The sequence below is a fragment of the Rana temporaria genome, chromosome 8 (assembly GCF_905171775.1).
Source record: "Rana temporaria chromosome 8, aRanTem1.1, whole genome shotgun sequence".
Classification (NCBI taxonomy): Eukaryota; Metazoa; Chordata; class Amphibia; order Anura; family Ranidae; genus Rana; species Rana temporaria.
In genome coordinates, this window is record NC_053496.1 from 89,100,171 (window position 1) to 89,122,859 (window position 22,689).

Here is a 22,689-nt window from a genome sequence, read left to right on the forward strand (position 1 = left end):
ATGTGACCCGGCCCGGCTTGCTGAACATCATACTCCTGCTGCCACATCATCCCCACCTGCAAGGGCCCAGGGAAGACCCGCTGGAAGGCAGCCTGGAAGGAAGGTTGCAAGGAAGAGGAGACGTTGATGCCCTGCCTTCCATTTGATCCCCCACAAATGGCATCTTGTTTGGACTACCACAGCTTGGGTTCCTTTGGTTATGTGCTGCTGCTTCAGATTTTATTTTGTGTGCTTCCTGAGGTTGGCTAGTTTATCCTTCACCATGTTTCAAATGCAAGTTTGCATGTATGTTGCTAGCTGTTCAAGTGCTGCCATTCTGTTTTTGATCCTTTTTATAATTTGCTCAAATAAAAGCCTTTTTGTTGATTTGAAAAACGTGCCTATTGTTTGTAATACTGTGGGTATTATTTTAGGCATCAAACATTACAAACAAATAAAATGTTTAATCTAAAATATTCACTAACTCATGTGGGGGGGGGGGGGGGGTCATTTGGTGTGCCAACATGGTAGACAATTTAAACAACCTTCAAAAAAATCATGTTAAATATACAAACAAAAGCTAAATCAAAACTATTTCCTATTAAAATATTCTAAATGGTGACATAACTATAAACACCTAAAGAAAGTGGGAAAGATAACCATTAAACATTAAAAGCAAAAAATTTGAAATGTGGAGGACCACTAAAAATATGATACGTCGGGCCAATAAAAGTTTGCAAAAATCTTACTACATCACAGCTAACAAATGTCACTTTTCAGTATGGAACAACTCAGTTGAAATAACATGAGCTAAATAACTGATTAGTTATAGCAAGAGAAGAATGAATAAAACGACGGCATCAAGCATTGGTTATTGTGTGTTTTGCTTCAGTGTTCTATTGCTAGAATTAATCTTTCTATTGACGAATGTGCCATATCCCAAACAAACGTGAGTTTTACCTGAACGAGCGCTCCCGTGGCCTCATTTAGTCTGAGCATGCGCGGGGTTTTTGTACGTTGGTTTTGTGTACTCACCACCAAACATGTACGTTCGGACAGGATTTGAGCGGACGGTTTTAAAACAAGTTTGGAAATAAATGTCTGCTGAAAAACGGCCCGGCGGGCAAATGTACGGTGAAATTCTGTACGCTCGTAACTACACACGACCAAACATGTATGCTGAAACTGGTCCGCGGGCCAGTTTCAGCAAACATGTTTGGTCGTGAGTATGGGGCCTAAATGTCAGTTTCTTTATCCACGGGGATATCTCCTCCCAAAATCTCCTGATCCTGGGACACTGCCACCATATATGAAGAAATGAACCTCTTTGATTGCACCCCCTCCAGCAGTTGGCATTCATTAATGGGTAGATCTGAGCCAAACGGGTCGGCGTATGGTACCATCTAGTCAGAAACTTATACGACATCTCCTGTATATATGAACTTATTGAGGACCGGTGTGTTATTTCCATCAACCTATTTGATTGTTCCACTGTAAATTTAAGGCCCAACTCCCTTTCCCATTCACGCATGTAATATGGGATTGTCTTATCTTGGGCACTCTGGACCATTCTGTGCATCCGAGATAACATATGGCCTGGTTCCAAGCGGTTAACACACCACTCCTCAAAAGTAGTCATGGTATTTACTGATCTAATTTGGTGTTTCCATTTATTAAACAGAATAAAGAAAAGAAGTAATTATAAAAAAAGTATGTCCCTTGTGTGTTCTTACTGTGGGGGGGGGGTGGCCGTACTAGGGGAAACACTGATCATCTGTTCATACATTGTATGAACAGAAAATCAGCATTTCCCCCGCTGACAGGACCGAGAGCTGTGTGTTTACACACACAGCTCCCGGTCCCCGCTCTGTAACGAGCGATCGCGTGTGCCCGGCGGCGATCGCGCCCGCCGGGCACACGCACGGGAGTCGGGGGCGAGCGGGGGCGCGCTCGCGCGCCTCCGGCGGCGCGCACGCGCCCCCTAGTGGCGGCTCAAAGAGCCGCCGTATAGCTACGGGCTCTCGCCCAGGAGAGCCGACCTGCCGCCGTATAATGACGGTGCGCGGTCGGCTAGTGGTTAATCGTGCCTTAACAATACCCTAAAAAATCTACCTTTTTAGTTTAAAATGTATCCTAAAAATGAGAGTACTTCCTGATAAGTGAGTGTGCCTAAGCACTCTTGTTCCTTCTGCCTCATTCCTGTATATTTGCAGTGTGAGATCTAAGACAATGGTGCCTTACAGTGCTAGTCGTGTTTGGTGATTTCATTACTTTGCTACCCACCCTTCTCCTTTCTACAGGCTCTGACACGAGGAAGCTACTTTCAGCTGCTTTAGTATTCTTATAGACTTGTATGTGGCTAAAAGCAGTTCTAACGCTCACAAATAGCCATGTACACAAGTCCCTATGTTGGCCATTAATTTAAATGTGTTGGAAATCTTATGCCGCGTACACACGATCGGCATGAAAAAAACATTGTTTTTCAAAAACGTCATTTAAAATGATTGTGTGTGGGCTTCACATCATTTTTCAGGTTCTGAAAAACGACAAAAAAAAAATTTAAGCATGCTGCATTTTTTAATGTTGTTTTTCGGGTTGTAAAAAATGATCGTGTGTGGGCTAAAACGATGTAAAAAACCCGTGCATGCTCAGAAGCAAGTTATGAGACAGGAGCGCTCGTTCTGGTAAAACTACCATTCATAATGGAGTAAGCAAATTCATCACGCTGTAACAGACAAAAAAGCGTGAATCGTCTTTTACTAACAAGGAATCAGCTAAAGCAGCCCTAAGGGTGGCGCCATCCGCATGGAACTTCCCCACGTGCACCCACCACGTGGGTACCTACCGGAGCATGATGGGACGGTGATGCCTATATAAATGGGATGCAAGGCGCGCTTCCATCATTGCAGTGACAAGAGGCGACGAGTCAACATCGGAAGAGGGGAGAAGAACAGAAGAGAAGAAGGTGACGTCACAGAAGACCGCGATGGCTGCCTGCTAGTAATTGAGCTAACACACGAAGATAGCAGGCAGCCAGCGCTGAAGAAGAAGGCACCGGACAGCTGCAGAAGTACCGGGGTTCGCCGAGTCAACAGCGGAGAGCCCCGGAGAGCGGAGAAGACCCCCCCCGGAGAGCGGAAGAAGCCCCCCCCGGAGAGCGGAAGAAGAAGCCCCCCCCCCGGAGAGCGGAAGAAGAAGCCCCCCCTGGTATTAGAGCTAATAAAGAAGACAGGGGGGGCCTCCGGAGCAGACTAATAAATTATTTTAAAAACCCTTGTGTTGTGTGTTTAATAACTTTAACTTTTTGCCTCCAGGTGAATGGATAGGGGTACGATGTACCCCATATCCATTCACTTAGGGTGGGGGGCCGGTATCTGGGGGCCCCCTTATTAAAGGGGACTCCCAGATTCCGATAAGCCACCGCCCGCAGACCCCGACAACCAACGGCAAGGGTTGTCGGGAAGAGGTCCTGTCCTCATCAACATGGGGACAGGGTGCTCTGGGGTGGGGGGGCCCGCAGTGCGCCCCCCTGCCCCAGAGCACCCAACCCCCCCATGTTGAGGGCATGCGGCCTGGCACGGCTCTGGAGGGGGGGGCGCTCGCTCGTCCCCACTCCCATTCCTGGCCGGCCGGGTAGCGTGCTTTGGATACGGGTCTGGTATGGATTGTAGGGGGACCCCCTACGTCGATTTTTCGGCGGAGGGGGGGGTCTCCTTACAACCCATACCAGACCTAAGGGCCTGGTATGCTCCTGGGGGGGAACCCATGCCGGTTTGGATTTTACAAATTGCCGTGGAGTTCTCCCTCGGGAATGCATACCAAATGCCGTCGCTTGAATGTGCTTTTACATGGTGTTACTAACTTTAGACCATGTAAAAGCAGCCCTAATTTTACACTTGGCAAACTAAAACTTACGGCGAAAAAACAAAGCTGAAAAGCTTTGTGGATCGCCCTAAGTGCTAATTTGCATACCAGAAGAGGCATTTCGACTCGAAATGCCCCCAGTGGCGGATGCGGTACTGCATCCTAAGATCCGGCAGTGTAAGTCCCTTACAGATGTCGGATCTTCTGCCTAACTTTGGAAAACTGCTTCTGAGGATCAGTTCCAAAGTTAGAACCAGAGATACGACGGCTTACGCCGGAGTATCTCTTTTGAGGATTAGGTCCTACGGTTTTAGTAAATCAACCCCACCATATTGGCCTCAACTTAAAAAATATAACACAACATTTATTTTCATTCCTGTGCATTTAATATCTGTTAAAGTGGATGTAAACCCACTCTCATCCTTTCTAAACTACTGCCATAATGCTGATCTATAAGGATATACATGCCTCCTGCATGTATCCTTATCTGTCAAATGTCTTCCCTCCTGTCTGTTATGAGACCTGAAAAACTGCAGATTCTGTGGGTGGGTCTGTTGTCTGGAGCTCGGTGGGTGGAGTCGTGATGTCAGTAGACTCCCCGCCCACCTCTACACTCCCCTTGTCAACATGCATTTTTTCCTATGTATTCCTTACACTAAATTCTGCTATGATCACTAACATCCAGTCAAAATCCAGAAAAGTAACCACATGACTTCAGAAAAGGAGTGGGAAATAAAAAATAATGCCCGTCTCCAGGCTAGTGCATGAGATATGTAAATAACCTGCCACTCACAGCAAGGGGGCAGAAGGGACTAAGATTTTTCTCTGTTAGTCCGTTTTATTTCACTGAACAATAAAAGAGGATTGCTCAGAGCTGGATTAACTCTGTGTGGCAAGACTGGGCACAGATGATAGGAAATCTTATACTCTACATTGTGACATTAAAAAAGTAATAAAAATTTTCGGGTTTACATCCGTTTTAATCTTAATTTTTTTTTTTTCAATTCACTAATGTGGATCTGCTGAATTTATAGTGTGCAGTATTAAAAATTCTAAATGTATGTACATGTATTGCGCAGACTTTGCTAACAAAAATAGTATTACCTTCCGAATAGAGTTGCACGATTCTGGTCAAAATGAGCATCACAATTTATTTTCTTAGAATAAAGATCAAGATTCTCATGGCGTGACATCATTATTTACATTATACAAACATATTGGGCTAACTTTAATGTCTATTTTTTTTTTTTTTATTGATTAAAGTGTATTTTTTCCCCCCAAAAAAACTGCATTTGAAAAAACGCTGCGCAAATACAGGGTGACATAAAATATTGCAACAACCGCCATTTTATTCTCAAGGGTCTCTGCTAATATATATATATATATATATATATATATATATATATATATATATATATATATAATGTTTGGGGCAAATTTTCTAGCAAAAAATAATAATTTTAACTTGAAACCAACAAATGTCAGAAAAACGTTCAGTCTTTGTGGTTAAACCTCTCTCATTTACATACCAAAGTTCATTCCTTTCATCTAAAGGACAAAAGGTTACAATGTTTATAGTTAGTTCAGCATCTGAGAAATGTTGTGATACTTGGCAGACTGCCTGTTTTTTATTTTTTATTTATGACGGCTGTCAGCTTCAGCAGAGCAAAGAATTCTCTGCATAGAAAGAATCGGGAAAATGCTTTGTCAAGATCGCAAGGGGGAAAAAAAATTGTGAATGGTGTTCCCAGTGACTTGCTAGAGTGCGTATTGTGGAGAATAGAAAAAGGGGCCAATCCAGGCAAAGATAATAAAAGTATATTAAAGTGTATCTAATAGCTCACTTTTTTATTTGAGATAGTTTAGGGAAGGATTAAAACCTTCTATTAGGTTCTTTTTTGCAGACTATGCCTGTGCTTGGGAGAATTCCTTGAGCTTCCTATTCTGGAGACGCAGGACATCTTTCCAAAAATAATACAATTTCCATGTTCTTAGAAACTTACCATAGGAAAAGGTGTCTCTAATGGAGGATTTATGCTGCGTACACGGTCGGAATTTCCGATGGAAAAAGTCAGATGAAATTTTTTCATTGGATATTCCGACCGTGTGTATGCCCCATCAGACCTTTTCTGTCGGAAATTCCGACGGAGTTAGAAAGAGAACATGTTCGTCTGTATGGAACTCCGACGGAGAAAAAAACACGCATGCTCAGGAATCAATTCGAAGCATGCTCGGAAGCATTGAACTTAATTTTCTAGGCTCGCCGTAGTGTTGTTCGTCACCACGTTTTTGACGGTCAGAATTTGGTGTGTCGGTGTGTATGCAAGACAGCTTAAGCAGAATTCTGTCGGAAAAACCTGTCGGAGTTTATTGCAACGGAAAAAACGATTGTGTGTACGGGGCATTACTCTCACTTCTTGCTCAAAAATGTCTGTCCTGATTGCTATTGCCCCTAAGATAGAAAGTGAGGGAAATCTAAACCGAGAGGGTGAATCTCAACAGGAGCACAGAGAGCAGTAAAAATGACAAAGGATCGCACCCTTCTATACGCTATTCAAGAAAAAAAGATTGCCTTCACATACATTTACCCTTTCCAATGACCAAGCATGAAAACACCAGTGTATAGGTGTATCACTCCAGGTAAGTGCTCAACACCCAATATACAGGCCGAAAACTGGGTGCAAGTCCAGTTTGCAACCAAAGTACACTGTAGAACAAATGGGATGGCCGCACACCGGGGATCCAAGTAGAAGTCTTTATTGCAATAAAATCCACCATACACAGTCACAGGATCTGGGAACAAATGTTAACACGTTTCATGCTGAGCTGCACTTAATCATATGATTAACATTTGTTCCCAGCTTCTGTGACTGTGTATGGTGGATTTTATTGCAATAAAGACTTCTACTTGGATTTCCAATCCCAGTGTGCAGCTACCCCATTTGTTCTAAAGCAGTATTTTTCAACTCCAGTCCTCAAGGCCCTCCCAAACAGGTCATGTTTTCAGGATTTCCCTCAAATGAAACGTCTGTGGTAATTACTACTGATCAAATCATGTGTGCAAAATAATAGTAAGACTGAAAACATGACCTGTTGACCAATCTCTTGAAGATTGGAGTTGAGAAACATTTTTCTAAAGTATGATAACACAATACCTTCATAATGCTCCTTCAGCTGTTTGAAACCCATATTTGTATATATTTACTTGAATCCTGGTGTCCTTTGACTATTTCTAGATCTTTGCAGTAATCCACCAAAAAACAACTCCTACACTGTGTATCCGAGCAGGAAAAGAGACAGGTCACTGCTGCTCTCCCTCCTTGTGCAGGGTGACTGGTCATGTATCCGCCCCTTCCTGTGGATTTCTACAGGCAGCCTGTACTATGAGGTCCTGCTGAGAACCATCAACAGCTCTTCTCTCTGCACAGGCTATGTATGGCACACTGCTGATATCACTGCTATTATTACAAGGTAATATCTACGTTTTGTAAAGGCACTTGGTAAACAAAAAGCGAGTTTATATCCATTAGGACAGTGATGGCAAACCTTGGCACCCCAGATGTTTTGGAACTACATTTCCCATGATGCTCCACTAAACTGCAGAGTGCATGAGCATCATGGGAAATGTAGTTCCAAAACATCTCGGGTGTCAAGGTTCGCCATCACTGCATCAGGCTATTGAGGAATATATGTAATAGAGTGTTTCTGTTCCAAAAGTAAAGCTTTAATTAATTTTACAAAAGGTCAGAAACTAGCGTGTTTCCTCTTATATATACCCAGAAGAATATTAGCACTGGCATCCTTCTTTAATGTCACAAAGGCTCATCACAATCATTCAGCTTTAAAATTCTGGAATTCATTTCCTTTTTTTTAGGAATTTCTCATCATACATAGACATGATCAACAGACTAAACCAAGGGACACACATTGGAAAAGTTTAATAAGTTGATAAATAACATTAGTGACTCTAGTGTGGCATAATATGGTTCTCTGGGCTAAACTGATTCTGTCAGTATGTTTTTTTTTTTTCGTTTCATACAGAGACATTTAAAACAGAAATTCACACTTATCTCAACACATCCAATCACAGTGCAACAAAATATTAATATAAAAGTGTACAACCTCTTTGATTGTGGGGTCGTAGGGGCCATTAAGCATAGCAGCTACAAAATAAAAATTATGACCCCCCCCATGAACAGATGTAGGTTGATTCTTGTCTGACATTAAGAACAAAACACACATGTGGAATTGATGCATACTAGTAACACAACACTATTCATACAAGCAATGAGAAATGCCACTGACACCAGAATTACCAGATGTCTACTGTGCCCTATGCAGCTTTTTTCTATAAGCTCTTTGTTGTCTAAACCAGTACTGCCCATAGTGTCCCAAGCCCCAGTACTACATCAAACTATAAGATGCTTGTTATGATAGTTTGCAGTACTTGTTATATATTAAAAAAAGAAAAAAAAAAACACCCCTCCCCCACCTTACGCTGGGTCCATATCCTATATTTACTTTTACTGCTTCAGTTTTTGTCATTGCACTATATAAATCCCAGTGCTTTTAGATATGAGGTGTGAGACAAGCCACCTGCCACCCACATTGCAGCACTTGGTGCCTGAGTGGCCAATCGCCAACATGGGGCAGGGAAGCTGCGCAATTACTTTCAACGCAAGGTATTGTTGACAACCTGCTGGTGAATTTGCAGGGATGGTGAAGGGGGTGTGTATAGGTAAGTAAAGCAAATTCAGGGTGTCTGGAGGGTATGGAGTTTTATTTTCCCAACATGTTTAGTTTAATTAAGAAAAAAAAAACATAATACATGTAGATACGGAGGTTGATTGACTGATAGAGGAAGTTCACTTGACAATCATTAGCTATGTGTGCTATGGAATTTAACAAAATGCACACAATTGGAGGACTAAATACAGATTAATTTCATTACCAAGTAAAAATTCACTTTGCAAGTGAACATTCTGTTTTGTAAATCAACCCCTATGTACTGTGTAGACTTGCTTTTACTGCATGGTTGGTAAAATCCAGTCTCAGAGTTAATGGTAAAGCTGGTGGAATCAAAAAATTGTACGACTGTCTCTACAAACTGATAAATAATGTATAAAACAACAGAATAAATTAGAAACATATTCCAACGGCATACAGTATGTGTTATTAGATGGGGATTGATGCAGAGAGGAGTCCAGAAGCAGCCGTGGCTACAGGTAACACTCTTTTCTATGGTGGTCTCCTATCTCCCCATGGTTAGAATCCTATGGACAGTGCAGCTGGATGGACCCAGCCTCATTACAGTTACTGCTTGAAATGAAAGTGCTGAAAAGGCAGGAAAACACAAGCAAGATGATTTGATCCTTAATTCTGGTCAGCTTCACGAAGTCTGCATCCTACAGCAGTGATAAGAGCTGCTCCTTTCCCGCTGCCGTCCTCGGAGAGAAGGAAGGAGACGTTGCACTTGGGAGCGAGTTCTTCCACTGTCTGATGCATGATTCTGGAGAAACTGGAAGAAGGAAATATATAGGTAAGAAATGGGAAAGTACAGGAAGCAGAAAATTGTCCTGACAGGTATTTTTTTTAATGTTCCCTAAAAGTGGATCCTCACTGCAGCTGAGCACCAAAAACACGATTTAATTCATGTGTAACCACTTCCTTACCGGCCCATAGTCATATGACGTCCACAGAGGTGGATCTCCCATCCCGGGTGGACGTCATATGACGTCCTGGGCTTTGTGGGAGGATATCTGAATGATACCTGCAGCTAGAGGCATCATTCAGATATCATTGTTTTCCGGCGGCGATTTTGCGCACCATAAGAACGATCAAAGCGGCGGTTCCACCGCATGATCGTTCTTATAGGTGGCGGGAGGGGACATCCCCCCATCTCCTGCCGCCATCCGGTGCTTGAATGAATGAATGAATGAATGAATGAATCGTCCAGTGCCGGATGGGAAGCATAGAGATGACTGGTGACCAGATGGTCACCAGTCATCTCTATGACCGTTGGAGGCCCGGGCGCGATGTGATAACGTCATCTCTGGGTACCCAGAAGTAAACAAAGCTACAATTGCAGCTAGTAAGCATGAGATCGTGATTTTTTTTCATGATCTCATGCTTTCCAGCCTGTAGGAGAGATGTGGGGTCTTATTGACCCCGCATCTCTACATAAAGAGGACCTGTCACACACTATTCCCATTACAAGGGATGTTTACATTCCTTGTAATAGAAATAAAAGTGATCAAAAAAAAAAGTACAAAAAAAGTGTAAGAAAAAAATAAAGTAAAAAAAAAAAAAAATATATATATATATTTTTTTTTTAAACGCCCCTGTCCCCGGTAGCTCACGTTTAGAAGCGAAGGCACACGTAAGTCCCACCCACGTATGTAAACGCCATTCAAACCACATATGTGAGGTATCGCCGCGTGCGTTAGAGCGTGTACAACAATTCTAGACGTAGACCTCCTCTGTAACTCTAAACTGGTAACCTGTAAAAAATTTCAAATCGTCGCCTATGGAGATTTTTAAGTAATGAAGTTTGGCGCCATTCCATGAGTGTGCGCAATTTTAAAGCGTGACATGTTAGGTATCTATTTACTCGGTGTAACATCATCTTTCATATTTTACAAAAAAATTGGGCTAACTTTACTGTTTTGTTATTTTTTTAATTCATGAAACCATTTTTTTCCCAAAAAAATACCCTAGGGTATCTGCTAAAAAAACATATATAACTTTTTGCAAAAGAATGATGATTTGTACATGTAGGAGAGAAGTGCCAGAATAGGCCCGGTATGGAGGTGACAGTCCCTCGACATCATCACATCCATCGCAGGGCTATGAACCCTGCATTGGTATTGATGACATCAGGATCTTAGACCACTGGAGTGTAGGGGAGAAGTTATTGTGGGGACCGGTCTAGTAGCACAGGTGATTGGGTAAATAAATCTACTTGAGCCCCTAGACCAGGGATATGCAATTAGTGGATCTTCAGCTGTTGCAGAACTACAAGTCCCATGAAGCATAGCAAGACACGGACAGTCACAAGCATGACACCCAGAGGCAGAGGCATGATGGGACTTGTAGTTTTGCAAAAGCTGGAGGTCCGCTAATTGCATATCCCTGCCCTAGACCTAAACGAGCAATTCATTCTTGGGTGCAGCCGTCCTCTGCAAGGGAGTTGGGCTTTAGCTTGAACACTACTTCTATGATGGAAAAAACATAAGGTCGTATTTAGACTGAGCTGATGAATTGGGGTGCAATACTGCAAGCATTTTAACATGAATTGCAGTAAGCCAGGCCATTTATTTTGAATGGACGACCCAAGCACCACAACACATATTTTAACGGGTATTTTTTTTAACAAATCACACCACAGTGCAGAGATGGTTCACATCCACTAGATCCATGTCCCTATGCACCAATATTGTATCAATACTAGGGTATATACAAGTAACATGTTTGAAATGATCAGCACTTACTGTGGATGAAGTTTATAGAGTGTTCCATCAACGCCAACCGTAACATCCAGATGCTCCAGGCCTCTGTTTTCTCTTATTTTCTCCACTACAGCTGCCATCCCAGCACCACATACCTGTGCTGCCCTTCTCGATACCATGCCACACACCTCTTTCACAATTATACTGTCATCACAAGTGCTGTTTAGACCCAGCTGCTGAAGGATAGCTCGCACTTGTAGAAGGGCTAGTCTGTCACTGAAAGAGAGAAGACATATAGGGTCAGCATCCCTTAAATCAGATCTTTACTGCATCTGAGCACCACAAACCAAAAACAATACTTAAAGGAGTTGTAAAGGCTGAAGGTTTTTTATTTTAATGCATACTATGCATTAAGATAAAAAACCTTCTGTATGTAGCAGCCCCTCCAGCACCTCCCTTTTTACCTACCTGAGCCCCTTCTCTCTCCAGCGATGTCCACGATCCCCTCAGCCACCCAGGACACTGATTGGCTGAGACAGAGCAGCGGCGCCATTGGCTCCCGCGGCTGTCAATAAAAGTCAGCCAACCAATCAGGGGAGAGAGGGGCAGGGCCAGGACGGGGCTCCGTGTCTGAATGGATACATGGAGCTCTGACTCCGCTTGGGTGCCCCCTGTAGCAAGCTGCTGGCTAAGGGGCACTAAAGAGAGGGAGGGGCCAGGATATCAGAAGAGGGACCCAAGAAGAGTAGGATCCAGGCTGCTCTGTGCAAAACCAACTGCACAGAGGAGGTAAGTATAACATGCTTGTTATTTAAACAAAAAAACAACTCATTTTGTTCAGATGATGTCAAGCATGTGTGGCGGCAACCAGGGGAGGAGTACAAAGACAAGTGTGTGTTGCCTAACGTCAAGCATTGTGGTGGGAGTGTCATGGTCTGGGGCTGCATAAGTGCTCCCGACACTGGGGAGCTACAGTTCATGGAGAGAACCATAAATGCCAACATGTACTGTGACATATTGAAGCAGAGCATAATCCCCTCCCTTTGGAGACTGGGCCACAGGGCAGTGTTCTAACAGGTTAACGACCCCAAACACATCTCCAAGATGACCACTGCCTTGCTAAAGAAGCTGAGGGTAAAGGTGATGGACTGGCCAAGCATGTCTCCAGACCTAAACCCTATTGAGCATCTGCGGGGCATCCTCAAATGGAAGGTGGAGGAGCGCAAGGTCTCTAACATTCACCAGCTCTGTGATGTCATCATGGAGGAGTGGAAGAGGACTTCAATGGCAACCTGTGAAGCTCTGGTGAACTCCACGCCCAAGAGGTTAAGGCAGTGCTGGAAAGTATTGGTGGCCACACAAAATATTGATACTTTGGGCCCAATTTGGACATTTTTACTTAGGGGTGTACTCACATTTGTTGCCAGCAGTTGAGACATTAATAGCTGTGTGTTGAGTTATTTTGAGGGGACAGCAAATTTACACTGTTATACAAGCTGTACACTCACTACTTTACATTGTAGCAAAGTGTAATTTCTTCAGTGTTGTCACATGAAAAGATAGAATAAAATGTTTACAAAAATGTGAGGGGTCTGCTCACTTTTGTAAGATACTGTATGTAGTCAAGAAAAAATTACTACTCAGGGTAGTGACAAGGCGGACTTTTTAAGGCAACACAGGGACATTGGAATTAGAAAAATATATACATTTTAATTACAAAAAATACATAGAAAAAGTACAAAATATACATTCACAAGCAATATTTTCTTTCGTCTCGCCTAAGTGTTTCGCCTAGCGGCTTCTTCAGGACGAGTTTGAGAGAGTTTGACAATGAAGTATTGCTAATTTCATAAATCTGAAATGAAATATGAAAAGTTGTAACGTACAGAAAAATAAGGTAAAGTAAAACACTAAGGGTCGATAGTGTTTTAATTATTCCTTATTTTTCTGTATGTTACAACTTTTCATATTTCATTTCAGATTTATGAAATTAGCAATACTTTATTGTCAAACTCTCTCAAACTAGTCCTGAAGAAGCCGCTAGGTGAAACGCTTAGGCGAGACGAAAGAAAATATTGCTTGTGAATGTATATTTTGTACTTTTTCTATGTATTTTACTGTATGTATTTTTTGTAATTAAAATTTATATATTTTTCTAATTCCAATGTCCCTGTGTTGCCTTAAAAAGTCCGCCTTGTCACTACCCTGAGTAGTAATTTTTTCTTGATTCAATATTTCGGATGTTGGCAAATGTGAGTGCTTTTTTTGTTTCCCCTCCCTATCTTTTGAACTTTGATACTGTATGTAGTCTCCTATGTAGGTGGAATTTGTTGGAGAGTCACTATTGTGTTCTGATAACTATGTGGTTAGTACATGTAATGACAGTATTCAGTTGTTAATGTGTTACTTTTATTTCATATGGCTTTTTATATTATTTTTCTATGTTTACACGTAGCTGAATGGGAATCAAATGCCTAGCTGCATTCAAAAGATGAGGTAAAACCGACTTACGGTAATGGCTGAGAGGAATAGATTTTACGTGGAGCAAAAACTCTAAGGGAGAGTCAGACATCTCAATATCTAGGATCACTTTGATCTGGGCCCTGATATCTTGCCAATACGGTTGGAGCTTTGGTCACTCCCACCAAATATGTAGGTAAGCGCCCCGCAAGCCCACAACCTCTCCAGCAGGCATGGGAACTGGCTGAAATCCTAGCCAGGTTAGTAGGTACTCTATACCAACGGGTCAACAGCTTGAAATGATTTTCCTGCATCTTTGTAACCACGGAACTCGCATGGGTAAGGCGATACAGATGGTCCAGTTGAGCCTCCATAAACGTATGCTGCAAGTCTCTCTCCCACTCCCATATGCAGGCCGGCTTACCCCTAGACTCTCATAAAGAACTGAGTAATGTGGGGAATGGGGGCAGCCGACATACATACAGTGGGGATTGAAAGTTTGGGCACCCCAGGTAAAAATTTGTATTAATGTGCATAACGAAGCCAAGGAAAGATGGAAAAATCTCCAAAAGGCTTCAAATTACAGATTAGACATTCTTATAATATGTCAAAAAAAGTTAGATTTTATTTCCATCATTTACACTTTCAAAATTACAGAAAAAAATGGCGTATGCAAAAGTTTGGGCACCCTGCAGAATTTATAGCATGCACTGCCCCCTTTGCAAAGGTGAGACCTGCCAGTGTCATGGATTGTTCTCAATCATCGTCTGGGAAGACCAGGTGATGTCAATCTCAAAGGTGTTAAATGCCCAGACTCATCTGACCTTGCCCCAACAATCAGCACCATGGGTTCTTCTAAGCAGTTGTCTAGAAAACTGAAAATAGTTGACGCTCACAAAGCTGGAGAAGGCTATAAGAAGATAGCAAAGCGTTTTCAGATGTCAATATCCTCTGTTCGGAATGTAATTAAGAAATGGCAGTCATCAGGAACAGTGGAAGTTAAAGAAAGATCTGTCAGGATACTTGTACAAATTTGGTCTTCATGGAAGAGTCATCAGAAGAAAACCTCTTCTACATCCGCACCACAAAAATCGGCGTTTGAACTTTGCAAATGAACATGTAGACAAGCCTGATGTATTTTGGAAACAAGTTCTGTGGACCGATGAGGTTAAAATAGAACATTTTGGCCGGAATGAGCAAAGGTACATTTGGAGAAGAAAGGGCACAGAATTTAATGAAAAGAACCTCTGTCCAACTGTGAAGCATGGGGGTGGATCAATCATGCTTTGGGGTTGTATTGCAGCCAGTGGCACAGGGAACATTTCACGAGTAGAAGGAAAAATGAATTCAATAAAATTTCAGCAAATTTTGAATGGTAACTTGATGCCATCTGTGAAAAAGCTGAAGTTCAAGAGAGAGGATGGCTTCTACAAATGGATAATGATCCTAAACACACCTCAAAATCCACGGGGGATTACATCACGAGGCGTAAACTGAAGGTTTTGCCATGGCCTTCACAATCTCCTGACCTCAACATAATTGGAAATCTATAGATAGACCTTAAAAGAGCAGTGCGTGACAGACAGCCCAGAAATCTCAAAGAACTGGAAGACTTTTGTAAGGAAGAATTCGGAAGGAATCCCCGCTCGGAGCCGGATAACAACGGCTGATAAAACGATAAGTACAAAAAAAAAACCCAGTATACTGCAGATGTCAGCAGTATGCTGGATCTAATGGCAGAAAGTTGATTTTTGGGTGAACCTCCGCTTTAAGTGTATTCTCAAATTGAGATACACTTAAATGTAGCCAAGATACGAGGGCCTGCGCCGTCGTATCTTAGCTGTCTAGTTCCGCCGGCCGCTAGGGGCGTGAACGCTGATTTACACCTAGAATGCGTAAATCAGCGAGATACGCCTATTCACGAATGTACGCTTGCCCGTCGCAGTAAAGATACGCCGTTTATGTAAGGCGTTTTCAGGCGTAAAGTTAGTCGAACAAATAGCTGGCCTAGCCAATGTTAAGTATGGCTGTCGTTCCAACGTCTAAATTTGAAAATTTTACGTCGTTTGCGGAAGCCGTCCGTGAATGGGGCTGGACGCAATTTACGTTCACGTCGAAACCAATAAGTCCTTGTGGCGTACTTTGGAGCAATGCACACTGGGATATGTCTACGGACGGCGCATGCACCGTTCGTTAAAAACGTCAATCACGTCGGGTTATGGTTTATTTACATAAAACACGCCCACCTCTTCACAATTTGAATTAGGCGCTTACGCCGGCCCATTAACGCTACGCCGCCGTAACTTAGGAGGCAAGTGCTTTGTGAATACAGCACTTGCCTCTCTGACTTACGGCGGCGTAGTGTAAATACGATATGCTACGCCGGCTCTAAAATACGCCGCCCTACCTGAATCCAGCTAATTAACTCTGCAGGGTGCCCAAACTTTTGCAGACGCCATTTTTTTGTTTTCTGTAATTTTGAAAGTGTAAATGATGGAAATAAAATCTAACTTTATTTGACATATTATAAGAATGTCTAATCAGTAATTTGATGCCTTTTGGAGATTTTTTCATCTTTCCTTGGCTTCGTTATGCACATTAATACAAATTTTTACCTGGGGTGCCCAAACTTTCGATCCCCATTGTAGTTTTTCAAACAGAATCAGGGAGTATTGGGGGTCTGATGGCCTGAGGTAAGCTGCAGACAAAATGGTGTAACTGTCTAGCACCAGTCATCCAGCGGGAAGCAGCCAAACTGATCACGAGGCTATCCAAGGAGACCAAACCCTGTTCCCTTTATGTACCTTCCACAGCGCACCTCTCCATCCCCTGCCGATGTATGAAATTAGGAGAGATGTTCCCCTGGCGTGAACCAGGAGAAGCCTCTCAAAGGAGCAACGGGTTGACCTATACTTCTGAATATACTAGTTCCCTTGCTGCCATGCTGATCCTCAGCCAGAGACAGCCAAGCAACTAACATTTTTAGAAGCTCAGCATTTACAGCTTTCTCAATGAAGTTTTCCTTAAACTCTCACCAACCACCTTAAAACATGTGAAAAATGCCTCTACGTGAAACAAAGTGTGCCCTGGTTCACACTGGGTACGATTTGGAACGATTTGAGATGCGATTTGACATGTCAAATCGCATCTCAAATCGGCGGCAATTGTCGGCAATGGCACTGTCCTAATCAGTGCGACGCCGCATCTGCGATTTCAAAAAGTAGTTCCTGTACTACTTTTTGCGATTTCGGGCCGCGATTTACATTAAATTGCGGCCGAAATCGCGGCAAAATTGCGCATTTTACCGCGATTTTGAATTCGCAGCAGTGTGAACCTAGGCTTAATCCTAGAAAATGTGTAGAATAGCTTATCAATGTCAAAAAGGTTCAACAAAAATAATTTACAATATAAAAGATTTGAATATAATTCATATATTTTATATTTACTTATAGTTACTTACCTCTCAATCTGTGAAAGAAATTTGGTTTCAAAGATGCTCGTTGTTTTCAGCGCCTCGGAAACCTGACCTCTAAATAGGAATCCTCTTTTTGTAAAGTCCATTAAAATATTACGTACAATTTCTCCTAAATACATTCCACTGATCATCTTCTCATACCTAAAATCATAACAATAGAAAGAAATGACATTTAAGTACTGTACATGACAGCTGTATTGATGAAAGGGTCCTTAGATGGCTCCAAAACATTAAATGTGTTTATTCTGACTGAAAAGCGTAATTTATCATTCTGCTGTCGCATGTCCTAAATTAACTTAATGTATTCAATGACCTCAGCTGATCACAGTTGAAAGTCAAATGGCTTTGTGTGCAATTGAGAATGTGATTAGCTACACCTGATTGAGTTCACGTCATTTTTAAGAGGGGGTAATCCTTTTTCCAACTCAGTGACTAGTTTTTTTTTGTTTTTTTTTATCATGTTGGTGCTATATCTTTCACTTGGTTGTAAGTACATATAGCTGGATAAAACAAAAACGGTGTCTGTCTTCATTTCAGGCTGCAAAGCAACAAAATGTGATTTTTTTTAAAGGGGGTGATACTTTTCTATACCCATTGGGCCAGATTCACAAAGGAGATACGACGGAGTATCTCAGATACTCCGTCGTATCTCTCAGAGTATCTATGCGACTGATTCATAGAATCAGTTACGCATAGATATCCCTAAGATCCGACAGGTGTAATTGTTTTACACTGTCGGATCTTAGGATGCAGTACCGCGGCCGCCACTGGGGGGAGTTCGCGTCGTAAACCAGCGTCGGGTATGCAAATTAGGAGTTACGCCGATCCACAACGGATTTTCGCGTTCGCTACGTCGCCGCTAGTCTAGTTTCCCGTCGCAAAGTTAGCCGTCGTTTTTGGTGCCTTAACTTTACACAGCAATCGTATTGCTGTATAAAGTATGGCCGTCGTTCCCGCGTCGAAATTTAAAAATTCACGTCGTTTGCGTAAGCCGTCCTGGAATACGGAATTACACTACGCGCGCCGCCGTTCTAAAAAATGACGTCACTTTGCGCAAAGCACGGCGGGAGTTACGAAACGGAGCATGCGCAGCAGGTCCGGCGCGGAAGCGCGCCTAATTTAAATGGCACACGCCCATTTAAATTACGCGGGCTTACGCCGGAGGCCGCTGGCGTAGTTTTCATCGCAAGTGCTTTGTGAATCAGGCACTTGCGATGAAAACTTGCGCCCGTGTAACGTATCTACGATACGTTATGCCTCCGCACTTCTACCTGAATCTGGCCCATTGTACTTAGCTCCTTTGGTCTGGCAAAATAAATTTTGTTGTAACACGCACTTTTGTTGTATGTCACGTTGGATTAAACTATGATGTAGAACATTGTTATGATTTTTTTTCTAAATACGTCTTTTTTTTCCATAAAGAACCTTTTTTTCAATGTATGATGATTTCCAATTCAGAAAAGCTCACTTATCTAGCGCTTGTTAGGACAGCTGCCAATGTACAGTGAGCCTAGATTCACTTGTGTGTGGGCCGGGAACGCTCCCAAAATTGCACGCATTCCCAACCTGCAGGCAAAAAGAGCTGCTGTTTAGCAGACATTCTTAATGAACCCCAAGCAACGGCAAGCACTGCACATTTTTAGGTGTGCGAAATCACACGATGCAGCAGCACTCGGAGGTTCCGTGCGGACGTGTTTATAAGGTTCGTGCTTAAAAAAAAAACACCAGTTCTTTTGGCAGAAAAATGCTTATATAGATAGTTTTTGTATGGGTGTTTTGGAACGTTTAGCATTTTTTCTGCCAGAAAGCTCTTTTCAGAAACACAAACCAGAAGGTTTTTTTTTCTGCCTCTAAACACTGAGCTTAAAGGGGTTGAAAACCCTCATGTTTTTTCACCTTAATGCATCTTATGCATTAAGGTGAAAAAAACACCTGGCAGTGACCGGCCCTCTAGCCCCCCTAACCCCCCCGTTTTACTTACCTGAGCCCTGGATTTTCTCATGGCAAGGACGCGCTGTCTCTGCCCAGGGTTCTAGGCTCTTGATTGGATAGATTGATAGCAGCGCAACCATTGGCTCCTACTGCTGTCAATCAAATCCAATGACGCGGGTGCCGGGGCCATACAGAGGAGTCATACATTCGACGGCTATGGACGCCGAATAACGGGGGGTATGGGAGTGCGTCTGCAAGGTAACCCACAGGAAAGCGCTTCTCCTAGGGGGTTATCTGATGGTGAAGATGGTGTTCCGGGCCACTCTTTGCAAATTGAACTGCACAGTGGAGGTAAGTAAGTTTTTTTTTTTAGAAAAAAATAATAATTGAAGCTTTACAATCACTTTAAAATATGCCTCTAAATGTCCTAATGTACATGGACACATAGGATAACATTGAGCTGCTTCTACAGGCAGAACACAAAACTACAGTAAAAGCAATGTTCTTTCAAGCCCAGTGTGTATGGACTTCTTTCCCCATCTCTCTTGCAGGTATACAACCCATTCAATAAATGGACTGCTGTGCCTGAGCAAACGCGCATGCAAAACCCACACAAGTGTGAACCTACACTTATAATCCAAATTAATTAATGCTGCAGTTATTACTTGTATAGTAGTACCTTTAGTCTGTCCTTCTAATAACTGTATGACGCACCTTTGCTTTCCTGAGTTTAGTGAAAGTTCATCAACTTCTTTGTCATATTTTGTTCGAATGTCATCCAGGCACCCATTATCACCGAAAGCTCCCCATTCCATATTGACACACATTCTGCCTTCATCTCCATCCACCATTTCTATGTTTTTCGTCTCTTCCATGTAGCATGCATTGCTGCCAGTACCTGGAATGTATGAAGCCATGCACATTTTATATAAAGACACATTTAGGTGGTTTGTAGTATACAGCTATCAATAACTGTCTTGTAATCAAAAGCATATGTCAAAGAATGCCTCATATGGTCAGAGGGCAAATTTTCTTTAAAAGCTGAACTCCGGGAAAAGTAAAAGTCCCCCCTTGCAGTGGGGCTGTGCCTGCATTGCAAGGCTTTACTGCTCTTTATGTGTAGGAGACTGGGTACTACAAATTAACCCCCCTGGCGGTATTCCCGAGTCTGACTCGGGGTGAGATTTTCATACCAAAAGCGGTAACCCCCGAGTCAGACTCGGGCTTGCCTCGCTGCAGCAGCAGACAAAGTTACTTACCTTGTCCCTGGATCCAGCGATGCCACCGCGCTGTGTGAGCGAGCGGGACCTCGCTCCATTCACACAGCGTCCTCCTGTGCCGCCGATCTCCGTTCCCTGTGACGTTACGACGCACGGGAGCGGAGAACGGCGCCAAATTCAAAAACGTAAACAAACACAATACATACAGTATACTGTAATCTTATAGATTACACTTGTCCCTAGTGGTCTGTCCAGCGTCCTACATGTTCTTTTATATAATAAAAACCTTTCTTTCTCCCTGCAAACTGTAGATTGTCCATAGCAACCAAAAGTGTCCCTTTATGTCAAAAATGGTTTTAGATCAGCTAGAAAACAGCGATAAAAAATTATAATCACTTGCAGAATTGTGCGATAGCGATTTGTGGGGAAATTCGTCATAAAAAATAAAAATAATGACAGCAACAATTCTGCAACTGAGCAAATTTCTGTGATTTTGAGTTGATTACATTATTGAATAATTTTTATTAGAATTATATTATTATTTGTTATAGTTATTTATAATTATTTATTATATTATAATTTATAATTTTGTTTTTAAAAAAATATCATACCCGGGATGCCTACTAGTCTCTTGTTTGGTCAGATTTAAGTGAGTTATTCCTAAAAATTACAGACCTACAGTATAAAACGCCAAATTTCCATGCAAATAATGGTACCGCTTTCAGCATGTTTTTTCTGAAAGAATCATACCGCCAGGGAGGTTAAGCATATGTTTATTATTAAAGTGCTACTCTGGTCAAAAGCTTAAATTAGCATGAAGAAGATTTAAAAACTCTGTCAGCTTTTTTTTTTTTTGCTATGCTACCATTGGGAAAACTCACTCTGTAAATAAAATCGCAATGTATATACAGAAAGACACTTAGCAAACCACAATTAAAGCATATCTAAAACCAAAATAAAAAATGTAATAATATATTATATTATACGTTTTGTTGTTGGAAAATTTGAGAACCAGCTCTCAAATTTTTGTTGTCGGAAAATCCGACAGCAAATGTCTGATGGAGCCTACACACGGTCAGATTTTACGACGACAGGCTCACATCGAACATTTGTTGTCAGAAATTCCGACCGTGTACGTGGCAATAGGCTTCACGGGCCTTTTGTGTGGACTCTTTCTCTTGTCATCTTTTGCCACATACCATCTTCAGACCAGGTCCTGCAAGGCTTCCACCATCTTGGACTGTATACTCTTTTGGGAGAGCATCTTAACCCTGCTCAACAACACACTTTTGAACCCCTGAGGTAGCTACAACTGTGAAACGCATTGGGTTATTCATCATCTTCTCTCTTCGTCTATGTATCATACATTTGTTGAACATTTACACTATTTATAACTGTGACTGTTTGAAGGGGGAGGATGACACGTCAGGGTGGCTGAGCAGGTTATAGTTTATCGTGCATGGGCTAGATTCAGGTAGGGGCGCGCATTTTAACGGCGGTGCAGCGTATCGTATTTACGCTACGCCGCCGCAACTTACAGGAGCAAGTGCAGTATTCACAAAGCACTTGCTCTGTAAGTTGCGGCGGCGTAGCGTGAATGGGGCCGGCGCAAGCCTGCGTAATTCAAATGTGTAAGGGGGGGCGTGTTTTATGCTAATGTGTGATGACCTGACGTGATTGACGTGTTTTACGAACGGCGTGCATTGCTCCCACGTACGCCGCAACGACGTATTGGTTTTGACGTGAACGTAAATTTAGTCCAGCCCTATTCGCGAACGACTTACGCAAACGACGTAAAAAAATTTAAATTTCGAAGCGGGAACGACGTCCATACTTAACATTGGCTGCGCCTCCTAATAGCAGGAACAACCTTACGCCGAAAAAGCCTAACGTAAACGACGTAAATAAATTGCGCCGGCCGTACGTACGTTCGTGAATCGGCGTATCTAGGTAATTTGCATATTCTACGCCGAAAACAACGGAAGCGGCCTCTAGCGGCCAGCGTAGAATTGCACACAATTATATGCCGCCGCATTCAAGTTACGTCGGCGGAGGAAGCCTATTTTTTAGACGTATCTACCTTGGAGAATCTGCGTAACGATACGCCGACGCAGATTTGAAATTACGGCGGCGTATCTGGAGATTTGCCGCCGTAAATGCTTGCTGAATCTAGCCCCATGTATTTTAGGGGATTATTGCCCCAGAAATCTTTTAACAATGAATTATAATAAAACTTTGGTTTTTATTAATATGACTTTCTTAGTTGCTTTCTGTGGGAGGGTTATGGCACCACTAATAATCCCATTCATCC

General features: G+C 42.5%; 1 protein-coding gene across 1 annotated transcript in view; it reads right to left on the minus strand.

The window, feature by feature from the left end:
* Positions 1-7,764: 7,764 nt before the first annotated feature.
* Positions 7,765-22,689, minus strand: part of LOC120947148 (hexokinase-1) — an 86,280-nt gene continuing 71,355 nt past the window's right edge. The window contains exons 15-18 of the mRNA XM_040362186.1: positions 19,873-20,056; positions 17,212-17,367; positions 11,334-11,567; positions 7,765-9,361 (exon numbers count right to left, since the gene is read on the minus strand). Coding sequence (XP_040218120.1) covers positions 9,217-9,361; positions 11,334-11,567; positions 17,212-17,367; positions 19,873-20,056 — 719 coding nt within the window. The 3' untranslated portion in view covers positions 7,765-9,216. The remainder of the gene's footprint in view (positions 9,362-11,333; positions 11,568-17,211; positions 17,368-19,872; positions 20,057-22,689) is intronic.